The 24,074-nt window shown below is 42.2% G+C and overlaps 1 protein-coding gene across 5 annotated transcripts in view; it reads right to left on the bottom strand.

Annotated features, from left to right (window-relative positions):
• Nucleotides 1–22,233, bottom strand: part of dmxl2 (Dmx-like 2) — a 143,211-nt gene extending 120,978 nt beyond the window's left edge. For 2 of the 5 annotated variants that reach the window (XM_087981187.1, XM_087981188.1), the window contains exon 1: nt 21,863–22,226. In XM_087981187.1, coding sequence (XP_087837313.1) covers nt 21,863–21,949 — 87 coding nt within the window. In that variant the 5' untranslated portion in view covers nt 21,950–22,226. Of the gene's footprint in view, nt 1–21,862 lie in introns of all 5 variants that reach the window. The other 3 variants (XM_043677359.2, XM_043677360.2, XM_087981189.1) reach the window with 2 other exon arrangements.
• Nucleotides 22,234–24,074: the final 1,841 nt, after the last annotated feature.

Below are 24,074 nucleotides of genomic sequence, written 5' to 3'. Positions count from 1 at the left end.
CCAGGGGGAAAAAAAACAAAGAAAAACTGGCTCCTGTATCTGCTATGCTGCAAGACTTGGGGAAAAAGCTCCAGCACCAGGCTGCAGGGGTAGAGGCAGAGAAAGACTCTAAGAGCCAGATTGAAGCCCTGGAAACACAAGTCCGTCGTCTGTTGGATCTGGTAGACGATCTCAAAAACGGGGCAGAAGAAAGAAACTACACATTGTTGGCATACTGGATAGGACAGAAGATGAGTGGCCAATGGAGTTCTTCAAGAAGTGGTTCCTGGAATTCCTTGGTTTGGAGGTTGAGAAGGGAAGGATAACAATTGAAAGTCCACCAGATCGTGGCATGAAAGCCAGGTGTGGTTCAGCACCCACGCCCTGTCCTGGTAACATTCTATCATGATAAAGACAAGCAGAAGGTCATGGAAGCCCTAAAGCCCAGGGGAAGGATTATAGGGCATTGGTATGTGGTGACTCAAGGGTCATGTTTTTTCAGGACTTCTTGGCAGCAGTGGTTTGGAAAAGGAAGTCCTACGATGGCGTCAAGAGGAGATTGGAAAATTGAGAGAACTTGGGATCCAGAATTCTCCGAGATACCCAGTGGTGCTTCGGCTCAATCATAACGGATCCATACATTTGTTTGATTTGCCAGAGAAAGCGAAGAACTTTGTGGACACATTGACTTAAGTTGAACGGCCGAATAGGCTAGAGGACAGAGCTGTTCGGGTTTGCTTCTCTTGAAAAGGACTTGGTGGAGTCTTCTTTCTGGTAATAAGTTGCGTGAAATGATGTCCAGGATGGATAGAGTATTTATCTTTGATTTCTACGTTACGTTAAGGGGTGGGTGACATATTTATTTTTAGTTTACTTGTCTATAGTACTAACCTTGCTCTTGGTGTTTTTGTTCCTCTACCGGGTAGTTGGTGTATGTGGTGCAACCCTAGCTGGTAGGGGTTGAGAGGGGGTTGGAATGGTTAGTAGGATTGTGGGATGTATAGGTACCCCGTTTGAAAGGTGGGGGGTTAAATTCCTTCAATCAGTGCCTTTGGCGATTTTTTGTTTTTCTGTTTTTGCTGTACATAGTTTTTGTCAGTTTTGTAGATTTGTTGGCTATAGTTATTTTAGTCTGTGTAGTTTTGGGTTTTGTGCATTCTTTTGCATTAAAGCTCAGCGATATATAGTTCGGGTTCTTCCTCTCTGGAGTCTAAATGGTGCGAGAGAAGGTTATGGCTAATGATGTGTTAAAGTGGTGTATCTGGATTATTAAGGGGAGTCATTCACCTGTCAGGAGTACTTTCCAGCCTTAAACGGGAGAGGGTGAATGTTGCCTTATTACAAGAAACACACTTGGATGATGCAGACCATTTGATGCTGCAACACAACGGGTATGACGGGGTATATTTTTCATCTTTCAATAGGAATAGTAGAGGGGTGACCACTTTAGTTATAAAGAATCTCCCATTTAAGTTGTTACGGTGCATTACAGACACACACGGGAGATTTGAAATCCTTAAAGCTTTGATAAATGGGGAAGAATATGGGATCTTAAATGTTTACTGTCCCCTGGCCCACCCTCAATTCTTGACAGAAACACTTTCTAGACTGGTTAACCTTGCATCTCAACATATTATTGTAGGAGGGAATCTCAGTTGTCTCACAGACCCTACGATAGACAGATTGTCCATAGGCCCACCGATATCCGCTCTGTGATCTAAACAATTAAGGGATCTGTGTGCTGAACTGGGGTTGGTGAATGTTTGGAGGCACTTCACCCTACTGGCAGGGACTTCATGTTCTTTTTGAACCCACATAAATGCCATACCAGGGTTGATCTTTTTCTGACCCCTGCAGCACATCTGGGCTTGGTGGAGTCATGTACAATCACGCCCTAGTGTATTTAATGGTTAAGAGTAAGGATACTGTGGTAGGCTCGAGGCACTGGTGACTGGATCCTTTCATCCTCCAGGATAGCAAGTTTATTGAATTGTTTCAGGGCTTTTTTAGATATTAATTCAGTCTTGGCCAGTGGTCCACCCATTCTTTGGGGAACAGCTAAAACCTATGCTAGGAGGTTGGTTATTTCCTATTCAGCCAGTAAGAAGCGACAGACGGGTGAGCAGCAACGCTTGCTCGAGACATGTCTGAAAGTAGCTGAAAAGGCAAACTTTGTCAGGCCCTCACTGGTTAAACTGCAGAGGATCACAGTGCTTCGATCTACGCTGAACTCCATGCTCACACGGACAGCCAAGAGGGAGCTTACATTTGCAAGTCAAAGTGGGGGGATTCAAGATAGTGGCGATCCAGTAGGTCTGCTTTGCTGAGCTGTGCACAAGTGAGGTACTCATCCTCCTTTTACTGCTTAATTTGTTGGTAAAAACCAATTCTCGACCCTTACAACTATTTAGTACCAGCTTGGAACAGTTAAGAAAATAACTAAGGAGAAGGGAGCATGAGGCAGTGAAACTTTGAGAGAAGATCAATTCGTTGATGGAGGAGACCCAGGCCAGGCTTGAATTGATCTCGGTTATGCTGCAGAAGCATGACCAGGAGATCCAGCGCCTCGGACAGAGTGTTGTGGAGGCAGAGCAACGGAGCACAGTGGAATCCTCGGCGGGTCAGGTTCAGGCCCTGGAACGGCGAGTGCGGGCCTTGGAGGAGCAGGTCGACGGCCTCGCTGGGGCTTTCCGAACGGGATGAAGAAGGCCAGCTCATCAGCTTTTTGAAGCAATGGCTCCCATGGCTTATGAGGCTGGAAGTCGAGGTAGGCAGAGTGTGGGTCAAATGGGCTGACCGAGTTGCAGTGCACAGGCCCGGATCAGACCAGCACCCTGCCCAGTCCTAGTGCAGCTCCAGCATTATAGACACAAACAAATGATGCTGGAAGCTTCTAAAGCACTGGAAAAGGATCCTCAAGCTCTGATATACAAAGGATCATGAATTATGCTTTCCCAGGACTTCTCTCTGGTCATGATTCCTAAGAACAAGGCCTTTGATGGGGTAAAAAGGCAGCTGAGGGACTTGAATATCCAGTATTCCGTTAGATATCCGGCGATACTGCGTTTCAGCCCTGGTGGGTCTGTGTTCAACTTTGATTCATCGGAAAAGGGAAAGGACTTCTTGGATGCTTTAAAATAGACTGACTTGAATTATATGGACATTATTTTATTTTGTTTTTTGTCTGTAATTTGCCTGGTTTACCTGGTTGTTGGGGAGTGTTCTCGGTTTTTAAAAAATATATGTTGGGGTCATAATTATTTCCCTTTTTTCTGTCTCCTCTCCCTTCTCATCGTATATTGTTTCTCTGGGTTTTCTTTTTTAATTTCCTTTTGTCCTTCTTTTCTGGTTTGGGATGGGGGGAAAGCGGGGAGAGATCTTTTTTTTTGTTCTACCAGGAGTGCCTAGAATTACAGTATGGAGGGGACAGATTGAATGCCCACATTTAACTTTCTTGTTATAAGATGTTGGTATTTTTCTCTTACTTTGCGTTATCTAGGGTGGGGGTATGGTTTCAGCGAGAAGGAGTCATGGTGGGGCTAATGGGTGGTAAGAGCACCACCTGCTGACAAGTGGGAAAGTCTCCTTTCATTTATGCTTCTGGTATGTTGTAGAAATAGCTGTGAGAAGGTTTGATTTAGTAGTTTCGGAAGTTGCATTTTTAAACTTATACGAGCTATTTATGGTTTTCACTCAGAGCGCTATGAGTGGGGTTCTTCTTCCCGGGGGCGCGGTCAAGGACTGTTTCAGACGATCATGGCTAGCCATTCGTTTAAATGGTGCACCTGGAATGTTAAAGGGATTCATTCACCAATTAAGAGAAAAAAAAAGATACTGCCAAGCCTTAGAAAAGAGTAGTTCAATGTAGCCTTGTTATAAGAAATGCACTTAACTAATAAGGAGCATTTGAAGTTGCAACAGGGAGGATTCGGCCAGGTGTTTTTCTCATCCATTAATTCGAAAAGTAGAGGAGTTTCTATTCTCATTCGGAAGAATCTCCTGTTTCAAATGCTAGGCCAAATTAAGGATGAGTGCGGGTGATGCATAATCCTTAATGTTTTAATACATGGAGAGGAATATTGTAAATGCTGCACTCACCCAAATGGCAAAGAGGGAAACCTCTTTTGTGAAACAGAGATTATTTAAAAATGGTGATAAACTGGGTAGATATCTAATAGAACATAGAACATAGAACAATACAGCACAGAACAGGCCCTTCGGCCCACGATGTTGTGCCGAACATTTATCCTAGCTTAAGCACCCATCCATGTACCTATCCAATTGCCACTTAAAGTTCGCCAATGATTCTGACTCTGCCACTCCCACAGGAAGCGCATTCCATGCCCCCACCACTCTCTGGGTAAAGAACCTACCCCTGACATCTCCCCTATACCTTCCACCCTTCACCTTAAATTTATGTCCCCTTGTAACACTCTGTTGTACCCGGGGAAAAAGTTTCTGATTGTCTACTCTATCTATTCCCCTGATCATCTTATACACCTCTATCAAGTCACCTCTCATCCTTCTCCGTTCCAATGAGAAAAGGCCTAGCACGCTCAACCTATCCTCGTACGACCTATTCTCCATTCCAGGCAACATCCTGGTAAATCTTCTCTGCACCCTCTCCAAAGCTTCCACATCTTTCCTAAAGTGAGGTGACCAGAACTGCACACAGTACTCCAAATGTGGCCTAACCAAAGTCCTGTACAGCTGTAACATCACTTCACGACTCTTGAATTCAATCCCTCTGCTAATGAACGCTAATACACCATAGGCCTTCTTACAAGCTCTATCCACCTGAGTGGCAACTTTCAAAGATCTATGAACATAGACCCCAAGATCCCTCTGCTCCTCCACCTTACTAAGAACCCTACCGTTAACCCTGTATTCCGCCTTCTTATTTGTCCTTCCAAAATGGACAACCTCACACTTGGCAGGATTGAACTCCATCTGCCACTCCTCAGCCCAGCTCTGCATCATATCCAAGTCCCTTTGCAGCCGACAACAGCCCTCCTCACTATCCACAACTCCACCAATCTTCGTATCATCTGCAAATTTACTGACCCACCCTTCGACTCCCTCTTCCAAGTCATTAATAAAAATTACAAACAGCAAAGGACCCAGAACTGATCCCTGCGGAACTCCACTTGTAACTGGGCTCCAGGCTGAATATTTACCATCTACCACCACTCTCTGACTTCGACCGGTTAGCCAATTTTCTATCCAACTGGCCAAATTTCCCTCTATCCCATGCCTCCTGACTTTCCACATAAGCCTACCATGGGGAACCTTATCAAATGCCTTACTAAAATCCATGTATACTACATCCACTGCTCTACCTTCATCCACATGCTTGGTCACCTCCTCAAAGAATTCAATAAGACTTGTAAGGCAAGACCTACCCTTCACAAAAGTAATCTAAAAGTAATCTAAAGTAATCTAAAAATCCGTGCTGGCTGTCCCTAATCAAGCAGTGTCTTTCCAGATACTCATAAATCCTATCCCTCAGTACCCTTTCCATTACTTTGCCTACCACCGAAGTAAGACTAACTGGCCTGTAATTCCCGGGGTTATCCCTATTCCCTTTTTTGAACAGGGGCACAACATTCGCCACTCTCCAGTCCCCTGGTACCACCCTGTTGACAGTGAAGACGAAAAGATCATTGCCAACGGCTCTGCAATTTCCTCTCTTGCTTCCCACATAATCCTAGGATATATCCCGTCAGGCCCAGGGGACTTGTCTATCCTCAAGTTATTCAAAATGTCCAACACATCTTCCTTCCTAACAAGCATCTCCTCTAGCTTACCAGTCCATTTCACACTCTCCTCTTCAACAATGCGGTCCCTCTCATTTGTAAATACAAAATCTAGTTCACTTGGCCAGAAAGAAGAATGCCTCCCAATCTATTACATCCATCAGAGAGAGTGCTGGTACTCTTGCAATGCTAAAAAGATTAATACAGCATTTTGAAAGTTTTATTTTGAGCCGTCTGAGGGCTGAGAGGATAGAGTGATGAAGATGGAATCCTTTTTTAAGATCTTGAACCTTCCGGTGTAACCTTAGAGCAGTAGTCCTTTCTGAATGCTCCCCTCCCCCCCCCGACAATTCAGGAAGTACAGGAGAAGGTGAAGCTGCTCCAGAGTGGTAACCACCCGGACCAGGCGGATTTCAAAGTGAGTTTTATAAGGAGTTTATAGACAAACTGGCTGGGCCACTTTTGGATATGTACAATTACTCATTCAGTCAGGGCTGCCTCCCATCTTCTTTGAGAAAAGCAAATATTTCTCTTATTCTTAAGAAAGGAAAAGCCCCAGAGGATTGTAATGTACAGACCCAAATCCATACCATATGGATTTTAAAATCCTGTTGAAAATGCTGGCGTTAAGGTTGGAGAGGGTATTGCCTTTTATTGTAAAGGCGGAACAGATAGGTTTTATTAAGAGTCGTAGGTCTACCAACAATAGACAATAAGTGCAGGAGTAGGCCATTCTGCCCTTTGAGCCTGCACCACCATTCATTATGATCATGGCTGATCATCCTCAATCACTATCCTGTTGCTGCCTTATCTCCATAACCCTTGATCCCACTATCCTTGAGAGCTCTATCCAACACTTTCTTAAACTAATCCAGAGACTGGGCCTCCACTGCCTTCTGGGGCACACCCACCACACACCCACCACTCTCTGGGTGAAGAAGTTTCTCTTCATCTCTGTCCTAAATGGCCTACCCCTTATTTTTAAGCGGTGTCCTCTGGATTGGGACTCACCCATCAGCGGAAACATGTTTCCTGCCTCCAGAGTGTCCAATCCTTTAATAATCTTATACGTCTCAATCAGATCTCCTCTCAGTCTTCTAAACTCAAGGGTATGCAAGCCCAGTCGCTCCAATCTTTCAACATAAGATAGTCCCGCCATTCCAGGAATTGACCTCGTAAACCTACGCTGCACTCCCTCAATTGCCAGAATGTCTTTCCTCAAACTTGGAGACCAGAACTGCACACAATCCTCCAGGTGTGGTCTCACCAGGGCCCTGTATAGCTGCAGAAGAACCTCTTTGCTTCTATACTCAATCCCTCTTGTAACGAAGGCCAACATGCTATTAGCTTTCTTTACTACCTGCTGTACCTGCATGCTTGCCTTCATTGACTGGTGTACAAGAACACTCAGATCTCTTTGTACTGCCCCTTTACCTAACTTTACTCCATTTAGGTAGTAATCTGCCTTCCTGTTCTTGCCACCAAACTGGATTACCATACATTTATCCACATTAAACTGCATCTGCCATGCATCTGTCCGCACACCTAACCTGTCCAGGTCACCCTGTAATCTCCTAACATCCTCCTCACATTTCACCCTGCCACCCAGCTTTGTATTATCAGCAAATTTGCTAATGTTACTATTAGTACCATCTTCTATATCATTAATATATATTGTAAAAAGCTGCGGTCACAGCACTGATCCCTGCGGTACCCCACTGGTCACAGCCTGCCATTCCGAAAGGGAGCCGTTTATCACTACTCTTTGTTTCCTGTCAGCCAACCAATTTTCGATCCAAGTCAGTACTTTGCCCCCAATACCATGCGCCCGAATTTTGCACACTAACCTCCTATGTGGGATTTTATCAAAGGCTTTCTGAAAGTCCAGGATCCACTCCCACTGAAGGTACTCAATAGGGCTCACTTGATACCAGAACAGCTTGTGAATTTTAAGACACGAGTGTCCCCTATGTGCTCCAAGTGTAAAATGGAGGTTGGTACTCTTACTCATTGCTTGTGGTCATGCCACAAGCTTCACAGGTATTGCGATGCCATAGAGAGTGTTTTGGCAGAGGTTTTGGGAACTGATGTAAAGTTGGCTCTGGTGTCCCTCCTTTTGGATGTGCATGGGAAGAAATTGTTTAATATTCTTTCATTCTGTGCAAGGAAGAACATTCTATGAGCTGGGTATCCGAGAATCCCCCAGGTCTCTCGAGCTGGCGTAGATTAGTCGTGGAACACATCCCCCTGGACTCCCTTACAAGAATGGTGCACCAGAAAACAATTGTTTTACAGAACATGGTGGCCCTTTTTGAATTATATTGATGTAGACTTATCGGCTCTACTGTTCAGGGCCTTTGCGTAGCCATGAGGGTTGTGACTGTCTGGGGGCCCCTGGGTGGGGGGAGAATCCTGAACAAATATGGGTTTACTTGCTATTGCTCCCAGTAGTGGGGAGCTTCAGTTGCCTGGAGTATAGTAATTCATTTGAATATAATTTAAATTACCTTGCTATAACTTGGTTCAATTTTATTTAGTTTATTTATTTTTCTTCTTTCTCCTTGGTTATTTATTGAATTGTAGTTTTTGTAGAGGTTTTTTTGCGTGTTTCGGTAGTTTGTGGATTAAAGTAGCAGTTTGTTTTCTACTATTATTATATTATAAAGTTGTCACACTATTTTGTACTGGTTTTGTAATTTGTAAAAAACGTAATAAATATTTTTATGGAAAAAAGTTATTAAAAAAAAAAGGCTGTTTGAGCATGGGAATAAACCAGGCAAGTACGTAGCATACTTTGCTAGGAAAAGGAGTGCCGCCCAAGCCATTACCTCAATCAGAGAGGACACTGGAAATTGGACCTACGATTCTAAAAGAATTAATGCAGCATTCTTGAAAATTTACTTTGAATTATACCAATTGGAAAGCTGTGGGAGTGGGTGGGTTAGGACGGAGTCTTTTTTTAAGAATTTGGACCTTCTGGGAGTGATCCCTGAACCAGAGTCTCTCCTCAATGCCCGACTGCCAGAGCAAGAGGTGCAGGAGGCTGTGAGGCAGCTCCAAAATGAAAGGTGCTGGATCCTGACAGGCTCCCCAGTGAGTTCTATAAGGAATTTGTAAGTACTGTATATTGTCAGGGCCGATGCTTAGTATGTTTAATGACTCACATAGAGCTGGTGGGAGGAGGCCATGACTAAGAGAGATGAACATTCCTCTCATTCTTAAAAAAGGGAAGTCCCCGGAAGACTGTGCTTCCTATAGGCCCATTTCACTCCTGAACGTTGAACCCCATCTGGCCTCCATCATTAAGGAGGCCAGATGGGGTTCATAAAAGGTCACAGATCGACGGATAATGTCAACAGATTATTTAACATGATCCAAGTATGTCGATTAGTACAGGAATTGGTATCTCCTTACATGTGGAAAAGGCATTTGACAGGGTCGAGTGGCCATAGTCTTTTTCATACATTGAAGCGGTTTGGCCAGGGATAGACCTTCATCAGGTGGGTGGACGCTTTGTATAGTGATCCTCTTGCCGCAGTCCTCACAAATGGTGTATTTGTAGGGGTAGTCGACAGGGTTGTACCTTGTCACCTTTGCTTTTCACATTGATGATCGAACCGCTGCCGGAGACAATATGTAGGGATCCCAATATAACCGCTCCAGAAGTGGGGACGAAGTCACATAGGATTGCACTGTACGCAGATGATGTTCTTGTCTTCTTATCAAACCCAACAGTCTCAATGCCATTCCTGATATAACCAGAGAAGCCACCAAATGGATTGTAAGATCAATTTTGCAAAGTCAGAGGCCATGCCCATAGGTGGTCTCCCGAGAGTGCCTGATCATGAGGGAGGATCTCTGTTCCCCTGTAGATGGTCGCAGGAGGGCTTTCTCAACTTAGGTAGCTTTTTTATTGCCGTTTTTGATCAGCTATTTAAAGCCATTTTTGCTCATTTATTCAACAGAATTGAGCAGGACTTTCGTAGATGGAAGGCAGTTCCAATCTCTTGGTTAGGTCAGGTAGCCCTCATTAAAGTGAACATTGTGCCCCGCCTGTTGTACCCTATGCAAATGCTTCCTCCGCTTTTTACTAAGCAAATATCTAGAAGACTGAATGACTGGTTCAGTTCTTTTATCTGATATTACAAGTGGCCCCTAATTAAATTGACTAAATTGCAGTTCTCTTACAGACTGGGAGGAGTGGGCCTCCCAGATATCAAAAGCAATCGGTTAAGCTCAGTGCTATCTTACAGGAATGATTGGGCCGGGGGCGGGGGGGAATCCTCACTCACTTTAGTTGGGCATCGAAGCATCTCAGGCAAGACGATCCCTTATTAGCCTGCTGTCCTTAATCAAAATGAGAACAGTTGTTAAGGAATATTGCCATAGCCCATCAACACAACAGTCAAAGCATGGAGGGCAATGCGTCAGGGGGAGGGTAATATTGCTAAAACATCATTTTTGACACCCATAGATGGTATGCTGGGCTTTCAGCCAGGGATGGTGGACTCTGGGTTTAAACTATGGGCAGTTAGGGACATGTCTTGCCTGGGTGATTTATTCAAAGGGGACAGACTGATGTCCTTTAACCAAATGGCTCGGAAATATGAATTGCCCAGTAGGGACCTCTTTCGTTTCTTTCAAATTAGAAATTTCAGACAAAAAGAGACCACGCTTCAAACTGATTCTTACAGGTCCGATATGGAGAAGAGGGTATTGAGTGCTGAGGGTACATTATTTTTTAGCAACATTTATCATCTATTGGAAGAGGGTCCCTCAAATGAGACTGAACGGCTCTGTAAGGTATGGGAGAGGGAGATGGATGTTGAGATCTCTTCTGAAATTTGGGAGGATATCTGGGAAAATGCAAGAAGAATCTCATTTTGCAACAGGACCCACGCCTTGCAATTAAAGATTCTCCACAGGTTCCATTTGGCCCCAGACTGCCTTGCTAAATTTAAAATGGGAGTACATCCAATGTGTCCTGAATGTAAAAAGTGAGCATGGGCACCCTTACTCATTGTCTTTGGGCCTGCCACAGACTGCGGGCACACTGGAGTGTTGTGGTAGGTGAAATAGAGAAGGCCTTGGGGACAGAGGTGGAGATGGACTGGTATCTCCTCTTCTTGGCTTTAATTTACTTTTATTAGATGCACACGAGAAAAGGCTTTTCAGTATCCTCACTTTTGTGCAAGAAAGAACATTCTATTAGGGTGGGTGTTGGAAAATCTCCTGGGGCTGGTGGGCTGGAGTAAGCTAGTCATGGAGCACATCCCCTTGGACTTCCTTATGAGTATGATGCACCATAAAACTGAGAATTTTTATAAGACATGGGAGCCCTTTTTAATCTACCTGAGTACAGATTTGTCCACCATACAAATAAGAGCCTTTATGTAGCCATGGCAATTCTATGTGATGAATCTGGTATCCAGAGGGGAGGAACTACGAACATATGAATATGTATTAACTTGTGCGCTCAATGATTGAGGGCTATTGCTTTGCTGAGCTGTGTTATGGTTATTATTGTTATTGTTAAGATTTCCCTTTTTGAGCTTAGTTATTATTTACTTATGCAATTAGTGGCTTTGCTTTTTAACACTGGTTTGAATTGTTTGATTTTATATTTGTTGTAATATTCAAAAGAAAAAAAATTTCCTTCTTTCAATATATTTTTTAAAATACTGTATCAAAGAACATTTTACAGTCTGTTGGGAATCACTGCAAACTGCATAAGATTAAGTGATTAGCTTAGATCTCATTACACATATTTGTATGCAAAACAGATTCCAAGTTCGATATGCTTCAATACTTCAGTACACATTACAAAATGCTGCACACAACATTATGCAGTAAAGGAGATAATGTTAGATGTCACAAGATCTTCAGATAATCTGCAATAATGTGTAGTTAAGCTAGAGCAAACTTGTTAGCCACACGGTCAGCTATTCATAGGAGGTGAAGCTGCATTCAATATCCTTTGTGTTAGTACTGCAAACATGCTGAGGGAAGCAGCAGCTAAAGTTGTAAGAACATTATAAATAGACATCCAAGCATATCAGCATTCACAATACAAAAAAAATGTTGTAAATCACAAACTGATACGGAGATGAAAAATAAAGTTATTTTCTTTTCACAAATTATATTCCAAATATGACATCTAATTGCTTTCAATGCATTCACTGTGACATGCAAAATAATCTTTGCCCTTGCCCTAACACATTGACTGAACAGGTACCACAAAACAGCCATTAGTTTCTCTCCATAAGAGTGCAAATATAATTCTGAAAAGCTTGTAAACCATGGTACAGATTAATGATGCATGGTTTCCATGATTACACCTTCCTGCTCCAAGCCATCTGTCTATTAACCCTAACTGCACCAACGAAAAAAAAACAAGTAATCATACACTAAATCATGATTAAGAGAAGAGAATTTAAAATAGGTCATTCAATTATCATTAAATACTTTTGTTTTGCTTGGAATAAAACTTACAAACTGCATTAAAACACTTAAGAGTGGATATATTATTTGTAAGTTGAACCATGTGAAATGTTGATGTACGATCAAGAAAGCTCTGAAAAATATAACTTCTCCTTAAATGTTTTCTCTCAAAATTCTATAGAGGCCACATGACAGAATCAACCTCTACATTTTATGATCAACCTGTTCAGAAATGAAATTACCCACCTTTGGTGTTGGTGGCACTGAACTCAGGTCCCCTGGCTGAGAGGCAGGGAGACTGCCACTATACCACAAGAATCCTTACAGTCAAACTCTAGCATTATGCCTGCAAGTAGGTACAGTTGATGGCACATGAAAAGACTCCTGTTTCCAGTTGTAGTTTATTATAACCTAGTTTTATTATACTGGCTCCCCCCAATCAGGAGAGATGATTTTATCAATAAAATTCAGCCTAAATTTTCTAATCTACAAACACTTTGAACAGAGGTCCCAGTAGTGCGAGGGAGACTTAAAGTGTATTGTCAGTGGCTTTTTAAAAACTTAAGTCAACCTTATTAAACATTTTGTTGCTAGGTTTTCTGTTCAATGAGAGGAGGCAAATTTTATGTCACTCCACAATATCCAAACTTAAGTTCAACATTAAAAGTGAACAATCCAAAATGTTCAAGTTGAAGTAAATGGAGTTGGCTGTCAGAAAACTGAAAATAAAATGGAATAATGGAATTGAGCCAGACAACGGTTAGGTCCTGCTTCACAAATTCTCCCCTGGATGCACCGCTACACTGTAACAGCAGCATGCACTATCTACAAGACCCTCTGTAGAAATTCACTAAAGCCCCTTAGACAGTGCCTTCCAAACCCATGACCCCAACTAACAAGGAGGACAAGGGCAGAAAATACACAGGAATACCACTACCTGCAAATTCACCTCCAAGCCAGTAACCATCTGATTTGGAAATGTGGTTTCTTCACTGTCAGAGAAATGGAAATCTTGGGCAATTAGTTCAAGATAGCATCCCCATCTTGGTGGGATACTGGTTCCAATAGTGGAATCATAGATTCTGTCTCCACCCTAGTACTAGTAGTTGAACTGCAGTGGCAGTTCACAACCACCTCAAGGGTAATTTGGGTCAAGAAATACTGGCCCAGCCAGCAAAGCCCACATTCCCAGATGAATAACAGAGTGAAATTAATTTACCTAATTTGAGAACATGAATTGTTTGGATCAATTAGAGATTGATGAATGGGTTGATTGATTGTATGATTGCAGGACAGCATTATTTCAGTAACACTGATGGGTGAAAGGGGAATTTGCATTTCTATGTGAAATGTTATCTCTACCATTTGCTTGTAAATTTATTTGAGTATTTAAATAGAAATAATGTATCTCCACCATACTTTCAGTCTATATTCCAGATCACAGCCACTCACAGCAAGGAAGATTTTCTTCGCTGATCACATTTATTTCTTTTGCATTCACAAAATCTATGCCCTTTTGTTCTTTATCCGTTTTCAAACTAAAACGGATTCTGCCAGTCTATCCTATGTTGACCTCTCACAATTTTGAATAAAGTTTCCTCTTATCCTTCTCTTCTCCAAGAAAAACAGACCCAATTTCATCAATTTGTTTCCATTGGGTTCGGATTCAATTCGGAGGCTTCCAGGGACACTCCCTCATGACTCAATGCAGCTGCACTGATCAGACTGTCCTCCTTGTGGGACAGAACCAGAACATGGTTGTACTGGAAAAGTCTGGCACGATTCATCTGAGAATTACTACGTCTGACTATAGGACAGCTACTCGATTCTGACACATGCCCCAGATGATGTTCATGATTGACTGGATAGAGTAGGCCCTTGTTGTTTTAGAAACCTGGGTCAATGCCAAGTGACTTGATTGACTTTATTGTTATTCAACTTTCGATAGCAATCTGATATATGCTAAAAAAAATTGATAAATTACATATCTCAAGGGGCTGGTGCTTAAATAGCCTAACACACTCGAGATAAATGAGGAATTTGGAGGGCTGGAATCAGTTTGCCATGCTAAATCTACACCCAGTTCCAAGTTAAAATTTTGACCCTGGAAACTCAAACTACCACATTGTTACAATTATTAAAAATAGTATTGTGAAAGATGAGAGACAAACTTTTATAGTTACAATGAAGTTGAGGTTTCTATTTTAAAACAATCTGTTTGGACATATATCACACCTCCAGTGGGACTTGAACCTGAACCTTCTAGACCACAGCAATCACTTCTATGCCACCATCACATCCATAGTAGAGTACATAATTTGTAATGCTAAACTATATTTAAAATTGGATAACTTTCTGTGTATCGCTGTATGTTTAAAATTATTAAATAATAATTTTTGGGCAACTGGATTTGGCAGCCCAGCAGAACAATAAACTGGAGAAGTATAATCAAACCAGCAAAATACAATGAACTAAGGAATGGAGTATCACAGTTTTGAAGTATCTGATGCCATGGTTCCATTTTAAATAATGAATTGTATTGAGTAACTCACAAACTTTTGTGCAAAAGTAAAATTCTAACTTCACACTATAACATTATGGAGTTTAAGCAGAAGTCTCTGATACACAATTTGCCTCCAATAAGGATGCTCCTTATCTTTTAATTAGTATAGACAGGAAAAAAAAACAAAAAAACTCAAAAGATTCTCAAGGAATACATCAAAGCTGTATGGTAGAAAACCTACAGCCCAAAATTATTTTCAGAACAGATAGCATGATTTATTACCCAAAGGAGTTAATTATTTAATATTAATATGCAGGTTTTCACTTTGAATTATGCCCAGATCTAGTATTGTCACCACAATGAAAACTTTCTGAACTTTACATCAATGTACTCTGATACATTCAAATTAAACAGTCTCTTCCTTTTTTTTGCTCTCCCACTAGCAGTATTCACTGAAGTAGCATGACTATTGACAGATTATTTGACCATAGGGAAGTATGAATACAGAGTGCAACCATGTCATTTTTCATTGTCCACATTCATGTTTCAACAGTTAGTTAGTTTTCTCCTATCTTCATTAAGGTCATGGAAACCAATTGTTTCCCATCTGCCTGACTCAGATCAGCTATCTCCATACAGTTCAATATTTAAAATCTAGGTCCACGTTTAGTATTCCGCAGAAATAACAATTTTGCATTTGTATATCATTTTCAATGTCGTAAAATATTCCAAGGAACTTCACATGAGTGTGGACGTTGGTTTCAGAAATTGAGGAGTCAAGATGGAGGAAGGGAAGCTATAAACATAGATACAGGTGAAAGTATGATGGTCAATCTTTACAAATTCAAATCTGCAGTATTCACGCTTCTCCGCAAAATAAGACCCTTGACTCTTCTGTCCTTGTAAACTATGGCAACATCTCCAATCTCCCTTGCTTATCTAAAGTCCATGAATTTGTTGTTGCCTCCCAGATTTATGCCCATCTTTTCAGCAGTGCCATTTTTGAATGCATCTCATTAGGTTTCCATTCATCCCACAGAACCAAAATAGTTCTTAAAACTATGAATTACATTCTCCATTAAAGTGCTAAAGGATGACTATCCTTTCTGGTTCTTCTCAATCTGTCTACAGCCCTTGATATATTTGTCCCATCATATTTACTACTGTCATGCAATTGGATGGAATTGTACTTACCTGGTTCCATTCTTAGCTAAAGAAATGCTATCAATGACTTTGCTTCCCATTTCTGAACTGTTGCCTCCGTTGCACTCAAGCACAAGACACTTCCTATTTCTCATTTGTACAATGCTACTTGGAGAAATCATGGAAGACATGTCAGTTTCCACGTGTACCAATGATATTAGTTTTATCTCATCATCACTTTCCTCCTTTTGTGTCTAAATGATCAGATTGCTGATCCAAAAGCCAGTACTGGATAAGCAGAATTTTTTTCCAATATTTGGTAGATTGAAAACATTGTCTTCGCTTTTGACTTTCCATGCTATTCTTCTTCTTGGCAACTGTACAAGTCTCAACCAGCCTGTTCGCAATCTTGGTGTTACTCTGATACGGGCTTTCAGAAACATACTAAGATAGTTTATTTTCACCTCCATAACATCATCTGTCTCTGCACCTGCCACAGCTCTTCAGTTTTGGAAACTCTCATCCAAGCTTTTGTTAACTCCAGACTTAACTATTTTAAAGCACAGCAGGTCAGGCCTGGTGAAGGGCCTTATTCCTGATGAAGGGCTCCTGCCCGAAATGTCGATTTCCCTGCTCCTCGGACGCTGCCTGACCTGCTATGCTTTTCCAGCACCACTCTAATCTTGTCTCTGATCTCCAGCATCTGCAGTCCTCACTGTCGCCTATTCTAAAGCACTCCAGGTTGGGATCCCACATTCTATCAAACAAACTAGAGGTCAGCCAACACATTACTGCCATGTCCTAACTCATTCCAAATGCGATGCACCAAACCATCTGTGCCAGTTAACCTAAACTGACTCCTGGTTAAAAACTGTATTCACCTTAAAATTCACATCAAGAAAACACACCAATGTCCCACTTTCTCAGAAGGCTAAAGAAATTCGGCATGCCCACAATGAATCTTATCAATTTTTATAGATGGCAACATAGAAAGCATTCTATCTGGATGCACCACAGTGTGGTATGGCACCTGTTCTGCCCAAGCTACAAGAAATTACAAAGATTTGTGAATACAGCCAAATCCATCACACAAACCAGCTTCCCTTCCAGTGACTCTGTCTTTGCTCCCCCCTGCTTTGGGAAAGCAGCTAAAGTAATCAAAGACCCCTTCCCACCAGGTTATACTCTCTTCCAAGAAACAAATGTTCTATTACCCTTATGTACTTATGTAAGGTATGATTTGCCAGGCAACTTTCACTGTATCATGGTACATGTGACAATAGTAAATAAAATCAGATCAAATCCTGTCATAGCTTGGCCCTTCCCTATCAGTGTTACCATCTGTAGCCCAATAACCCTGGGATATGTGTTCCTTTAATACGAGCCTCTTGTACATCCTGTTTAGTCACTCCGTGAGTTGGTAGGCATGCCACCAGCTCTGAACCTCTATACCACAACTTAACTTTCTAGTTTAAGATAGTCCATTTTTAAAACTAAGCTTTTTGGTCATCTGTCCAACTATCTTGGTGTTTCAAAGTCATGCATAAAAAAATGGCTTCTTTGAAGTGGCGTTGGGCTTTTAATTTTGTTTAAAATGCTATATAAATAAAACTTGTTGTTGCTTTGCTGATGCAGAAGATAGAGTCAGAAGTTCAGCTCTGGGTTAATTGCTGCAAATAGTTTGGTTCAGACTCCGCAGTAACAAAGGAAAGACATGGAGCCAATGATTAGTGCCAAGAGTTTGTGACAAACATTGATAGGAGGAAATCCCACTGTTACAACACACTTTAATCACCTTTGATGCTGATCATAACTTTACCAAAATGAGGAACAATTCAAAATCCAGCAACTGCTCTAAGTCTAAGTCTAAGTCTGAAACAAAAACAAAAAACAGTGGACATATTCAGGAAGAATTTGTGGAGAGAGAAATGGAGTTAACATTTCAAGTCCCTGATCTTCCTTCAGTAAGTTTGACTGAAAGTCAATAATCTCAAATATTAACTTAGTTTCTCTCTCAACAGATGCTGCCAGTTCTGCCGTGCATTTACAACAATTAAGTAAACTTTGGTGTTTCAGGGAATGCATGTTTAATCTGGCAGATGGGGTGCTGATCAAGTGGATCACTTTAAGCTGAATGTTATTCCATTTTAATGTTGCAGTTGCATGCAACTAGGCAAATCAGAAGTAATGCCATCACATTATTGATATGTGGCTTGTAGCTAGTTGAAAGGATTTTTGAAGCAGGAAGTAAATCATTGGCTACAGAATACCCAGCTTCTGATCTGTTGTATTAGCTATAGTGTTAATGTAGCTGCAGTGTTAACAGTGTTATGATAATATTATTGAATAACAGAGGGTTGGTTTTGCTGTCTTTTGTGGAGATGGCTATTGCCTGGCACTTGTGTCAAACAAATATTAAGACCATAAGACACAGGAGCACGGTGGGCGGCACGGTGGCACAGTGGTTAGCACTGTTGCCTCACAGCGCCAGAGACCCGGGTTCACTTCCCGCCTCAGGCGACTGACTGTGTGGAGTTTGCACGTTCTCCCCGTGTCTGCGTGGGTTTCCTCCGGGTGCTCCGGTTTCCTCCCACAGTCCAAAAGATGTGCAGGGCCAGGTGAATTGGCCGTACTAAATTGCCCGTAGTGTTAGGTAAGGGGTAAATGTAGGGGTATGGGTGGGTTCGCTTCGGCGGGTCGGTGTGGACTTGTTGGGCCGAAGGGCCTGTTTCCACACTGTAATGTAATCTAATCTAAGGAGCAGAAATTAGGCTATTCAACCCATCGAGTCTGCTCTACCATTCAATCATGGCTGATAAGTTTCTCAACCCCATTCTTTCGCTTTCTCCCTGTAAGCCTTGATCCCCTTGATACTCAAGAACCTACCTACCTCAGTCTTAAATATATTCAATGACTTGGCCTCCTTAGACTTCCGTGGCAATGAGTTCCATAAATAATTACTTGGCTCTTATCAGCCAAGACCAAATGTTCTGCAGATCTTACAGTATCGCAGCACTGATGAATTGCAAATGGAGATTAACATTTATTATTTGCAAACAGTCCGACTTCAGACTAATGAAAGAGAAAAAGTAACTGATGAAGCCATTTATAATAGATAGGCCTACACATGTTGCTGTAAGAATTTTCTACAGAAATGCCTGGGCTGAGATGATGGATCTCTACTTTCTTCTTTTGTTCCAGGTTTCCAGCCAATGGAAAAGTTTTCTAGTTAATTTCAGTTTTTCTAGGACTCCTTGTAGTCAAGTTGATTTGGTGTCAAGGAAAATGGCTCCTACTTCTCATTTAAATCACTGGACCAAGGCTATGATGAAGTCTGGGGCCAGAACACCTTAGCAGAACTCAAATTGACAAAACTGAGCATCAATGAGCACACTGTGGATAAGCTAGTGCCACCTGCTAGCACTGTAGATGACTTTTTCTGATGACTGAGAATAATCTTGTCAAATGCTATTTCAGTGTGTTGGATTTTATTTGGACAGGAGATGGATGCTGCTGTTGTAGACAGATCAAATATATGGGAACCCTGTGCTTTTCTCCATATAGTTCAGCTGATCTAACAGACAAAATCTTAGCTCAATGAATTTTCCAAAACACCCTTCATCAACAACTTATACTTATTTGCTCTTGAATGTGGCAAAACATCCAAGGCACTTAAAAAAGACATTATAAAAGAAAATTGGCAAGAAACTACAGAAAGATAAAAATGGCCAAAGAAGCAGTATAAAGAAAGAAAAAGAAATATAGAGTTGGAGAATTCCACATAGGGAGAAAGAGAGAAAAGACATGAAAACAATGAAATGAATGTTAAAATAAAGATGTTGCTTAACTGGACGTCAATGTAGGTCAGTGAATAAAGATGCTGGGCAAATGGATTTTGATGCACATTAGGACACAGGAATTACCTCAAAGTTACATACAGTAAAATAAAATCATAAGATCAACCAGGAATGCATTGAAATTGTCAAGTCAAGAGGTTACAAAGGGAGGACTTCAGCAGTAGATTTGCTAAAATGGACAATGCCATTTGAAATAGGTAGTCTCAGCGACAGCAAAATGATTAGAAACTCCTCTTGAGGTCAAACATGGCACCAAAGCTGCAACAAGCCTGCTTCTACCTTAGCCAGTTAACAGGGAGAGGGATGAAGTCAGTGGGAAAGGAAAGGAGTTCATATACAATACTGTGTAGGAATGTTAACCTTAAATATGTACTTAAGTTTGAACCTTGATCTCAATACAACAGAGCTGCCAACTTTACAGAGCTGACACTTAAAATCAGAAAGAAAACTACAACATAATTCAAATGCTACAAATTATAAGAAGTGGCATTTTTTTTCCAGCAAAAAACAATTTAGAACTCAACATGAGCAGAGCTAGCGCATGAATCACAGAAAGTACTATGCAGATACAGCAAGTAATCCGGAAACCTAATAAAATGTTTTTTTTTATTGAGAGGGCAATGAATGCAAGAGTAGGAAGATTACATTTCAGTTATACACTGCATTAGTGTGACTGCATCTGGAGTACTGCATACAGTGCCAGTTACCATATTCACAGAAGGATGTTAACGCATTGGAAGCAGTTCTGACAAGGTTGACTGGACTAATACCTGGAATGAGTGGCTTGCCTTGTGAAGAAAAAGCTATGGCTGTATCTTCTGAAGTTTAAGTATGTCAGAGGTGACTGATTTAAAATATAGAAGATCCTGAGAGAACTTGATGAGGTGGACATGGAAAAGATATTTTTCTTGTGGAAGAATCTAGGACTTGGGTGGCCTATTTAATGCAGAGGAGAAAATACTTTGAGTGTCTTTGTAATTCCCCTCCTCAAAAGTCGGTGGATGAAAAATCTTTAAATAGACATTTTAAGGCAAACGTGGATAGATTCTACAAACGAATGAGAAATTATTGGGAATGTGCAGGAATGCTGAGCGAGATTAAAATCAGTTCAGACGGGATCTTGCGGGATGGCGGAGCAGGAACGAAAGGCCGAATGGCCTCAGTATAACAGCATCATTTTAGGAAGGAATTATTCAGCATTTCAAGTACTGTATACAGTAATTTACATTGCAAAATCCTGGGAAATGAACCAAAGCGATTACAGGTCTTTATTGAGTCTGAGCAGCTGGTTCGTTTCCGTTCCGCACTTATTAATTGCAACAGTCATGGGAGGTCGATTTCGATGGGTTTGCACCGGACGATCGAATTTTCTCTCGCATTCCCGTCCAATTGGTTGTAAACAGTCATCGTGCATGTTTCCAAAGCATCAGCATGGATCTGAATCTACACGCACTACTGCCCTTGCAAGGGCGCAAAACCCCAATTGCAAGCAACTTAATGGAAACCTGTTGGAAATTCTGAAGGACACCAGCGACAGACAGCCAGTTTCAGCACCATGATTTATTAATGCCATCAAGCCAGCAATCAGCAAAAAAAGAAGCAACAGTGCAACATTAGCCAAGCCCTACCACGGCAAAGACATTAGAATTTTAGACAATGCTTTTGCAAAACCAAGGTTGGAATCAAAGCACAGAACGGGGAAAATGTGTATTTGTGCTGACGCTCCAGGTTTGTCACCAGAATCATGACAGCTTTGGGGTGCGAGAGATAACTGAGCAATTGCACTCTCGCTTCTTCGATCTGCTTATTGTTTTTTTTAGGGAGAATTAAAGCTAACAGCGGCCAGGCATGCACCAGCCGTACCAATGCTGCAAACCACAAGTTAATTCAAGCTTCAGTGCACCTCCAGTGATCCCCGGTACGGTCAGAGGGCCTGCTGCACCGTCGCTGGCTGACAGTCGAGGGTGCATTGATTCCGGAACGGGGGTGGGGGGGTGGGGGGGTGGGGGGTTTTATGCGAAAATTTGAAACCACGCTCTCCCGCCTTTTATTCGCCCCCGGTCCGGCTGCGGGTGACATTACTTCGAGCCCCCCCGGGGGTCGGGTCTGCAGCCGCAATGCATCGGAGCCAATGATCCCCCTGCACCCCACCCCCTCAGACAGACAGACAGACAGACACTCACCGTGAACGGGATGTCAGCGACGCCCCCGACCGAGTAGCAGTTATCCCCGGGGTTGACAGCTCCGGTCAGCACCTGATGGAGATGCATCTTCCCGGGCACGGCAGCCCCAGCCAGGTCCCGATCCGATCCTGTCCGCTCCGGCCTGCCTCCGCACTTCAAAACATCGTTTCACACGCGCCTGAATGATATATTATTATTCTACGAGGGCCGGGGGGGGGAAAAGCGGGGGGAGTCCCTCTTTCTTTCTCCCCTATTGGGAAGGCGGCCCCAATCAGAAAGCGACGCCGCTTTCCTTCCTTCCTTCCTCTCGCGCTCTGTCCGAGCGCCCGCTCCGCTGCTTCGGTTTGTTTTTAAAATGCCCGGATCGTTCGGGCGCCCGCCAGGCATGCGCGGACGACGCTCGCTCCCGCCGCATCCGCGCCCGCCCGAGCTCGCGCCCGCTGCCCACGAGCTCGCTCTTGTGGTGTCCGGCTCTTTCACCTTCACGGGAGGGGTGACGTCATTGCGGCTGACGTCACCCCTCGGCGGCCCGCTCTCTGTAGTAACCTTTCATCGCATGTGTCCCTGTGGCCCCTTAGTTGCTTTGACTGCAATTCTCAAGACAGTCTCTTCTGGGACCACTGCGCTTTCACAGGCACCAACATTTCCTCTCAACAGATTTTTCTTTAATGTACCTTACCTCGGTGGAAATAGGATTTCCTTCTCCTTCCTCATTTGTTCTTACTCATTGATCCATTCCACAACTGTCTTGCTCAGGCCACTAAAAATGTTTTAGCTCACTTTGTTCCACTCCCTTATACAAATGGCTGTGTTGCCTTGCCAAGAACAGGAGGAAATGATTCAGCTCTCGATGTGTTCTGCATTCAATGATGGCTGATCTGTGCCCTAACTTCATATACCCACCTTTGGTCCATGTCCCTTAACACCTTTGTTTAGCAAAAACTTATCTATGAAAAATAAAAATCAAAAGAACTGTGGATGCTGTAAATCCGAAACAAAAACAGGAATTGCTGGAAAAGCTTAGCAGATCTAGCAGCGTCTGAGGAGAGAAATCAGAGTTAGCATTTTGGATTGAGTGACCCTCAGAAAATTTGTTTGTCTTAGATTTAAAACAAACAACTGATCCAGTATCCACTGTCATTTGTGGAAGAAAGTTCCAAACATCTACCACGCTTAAAAATAAAAGTGCTGATATGGACCAAATGTTGGCAAATGGAACTAGATTATTTTTGGATAGCTGGTCAGCCTGAACGACTTGGATCGAATGGTCTGTTTCCATATGATTCTATGACATTATCCCTCCTGAATGGTCTGGTCCTAATTTTTAGACTGCACCAACAGAAAAACTAGGAGCAGGATTAGGCAATTCAGTGCCTTGAGTTTGCTCCGCCATTCAATATAATCTTGGCTAATCTCATCTTGGCTTCAACTAAACCCATCATTGTAACCTCACATATCCCCTTACCATGTAGTTAAATGTTATATACTTTGGTGTGAAAAACAGAAAGGAAGAATATTATTTAAATGGTGACAAATTAAAAAGTGTAGATATACAAAAGGATGTTGGTGTCCTTGTACACTAATAAATGAAAGTAGACAGGCAGTTGCTTATTGCAAAAGTTTTAAATTCAGAAGGAGAGATGTTTTACTGCAGCTATACTGGACCTTGGTGTGCTGTTACTGTGTCCCTACCTAACAAAGCATATACTATGCTTGCCAAAGTAGGAGTGCAACAGATGTTCATTGGGTTGATACAAGGGATGGCAGGACTGTCATATGTGGAGAAATTGTTTTGACTGCGTTTGTATTTACCAGAGCTTAGAAGAATGAGAGGGAATCGAACTGGACAGCTGAGATACAGGGAGGATGTCTTCCCTGGTTGGGGATTTGAGACCAAGGGGTTGTAGTCTCAGGATATGGGGTAGACCAGTTAGTACTGAGATAAGGAAAGATTTCTTCACTAAAGGAGGAATGAATCTGTGGAATTCTCTACCACTGAAGGCTATGGGGGCAAAGTCACTGAATATATTCAAGAAAGAGATGGAAAATTTTCTAGATTTTAAAGGCATGAAGGGATATAGGGAGAAAGCAGGAATACTGCATTGAGATAGAAGATCAGTCATGATCATATTGAGTAGTGGAGTAGGCTCAAAGGGCTGCATGGACTATTTGTACTCCTAGTTTCTATGTTTCTACAAATGGCTGTATTGTT

This window comes from Chiloscyllium plagiosum, unplaced genomic scaffold (assembly GCF_037043375.1).
Source record: "Chiloscyllium plagiosum isolate Xiang-an unplaced genomic scaffold, Cpla_swu_hap1 HiC_scaffold_39, whole genome shotgun sequence".
In the NCBI taxonomy this organism is placed as follows: domain Eukaryota; kingdom Metazoa; phylum Chordata; class Chondrichthyes; order Orectolobiformes; family Hemiscylliidae; genus Chiloscyllium; species Chiloscyllium plagiosum.
The sequence above is the reverse complement of the archived record's forward strand: the minus strand, read 5'-3'. Positions and strand labels throughout refer to the sequence as shown.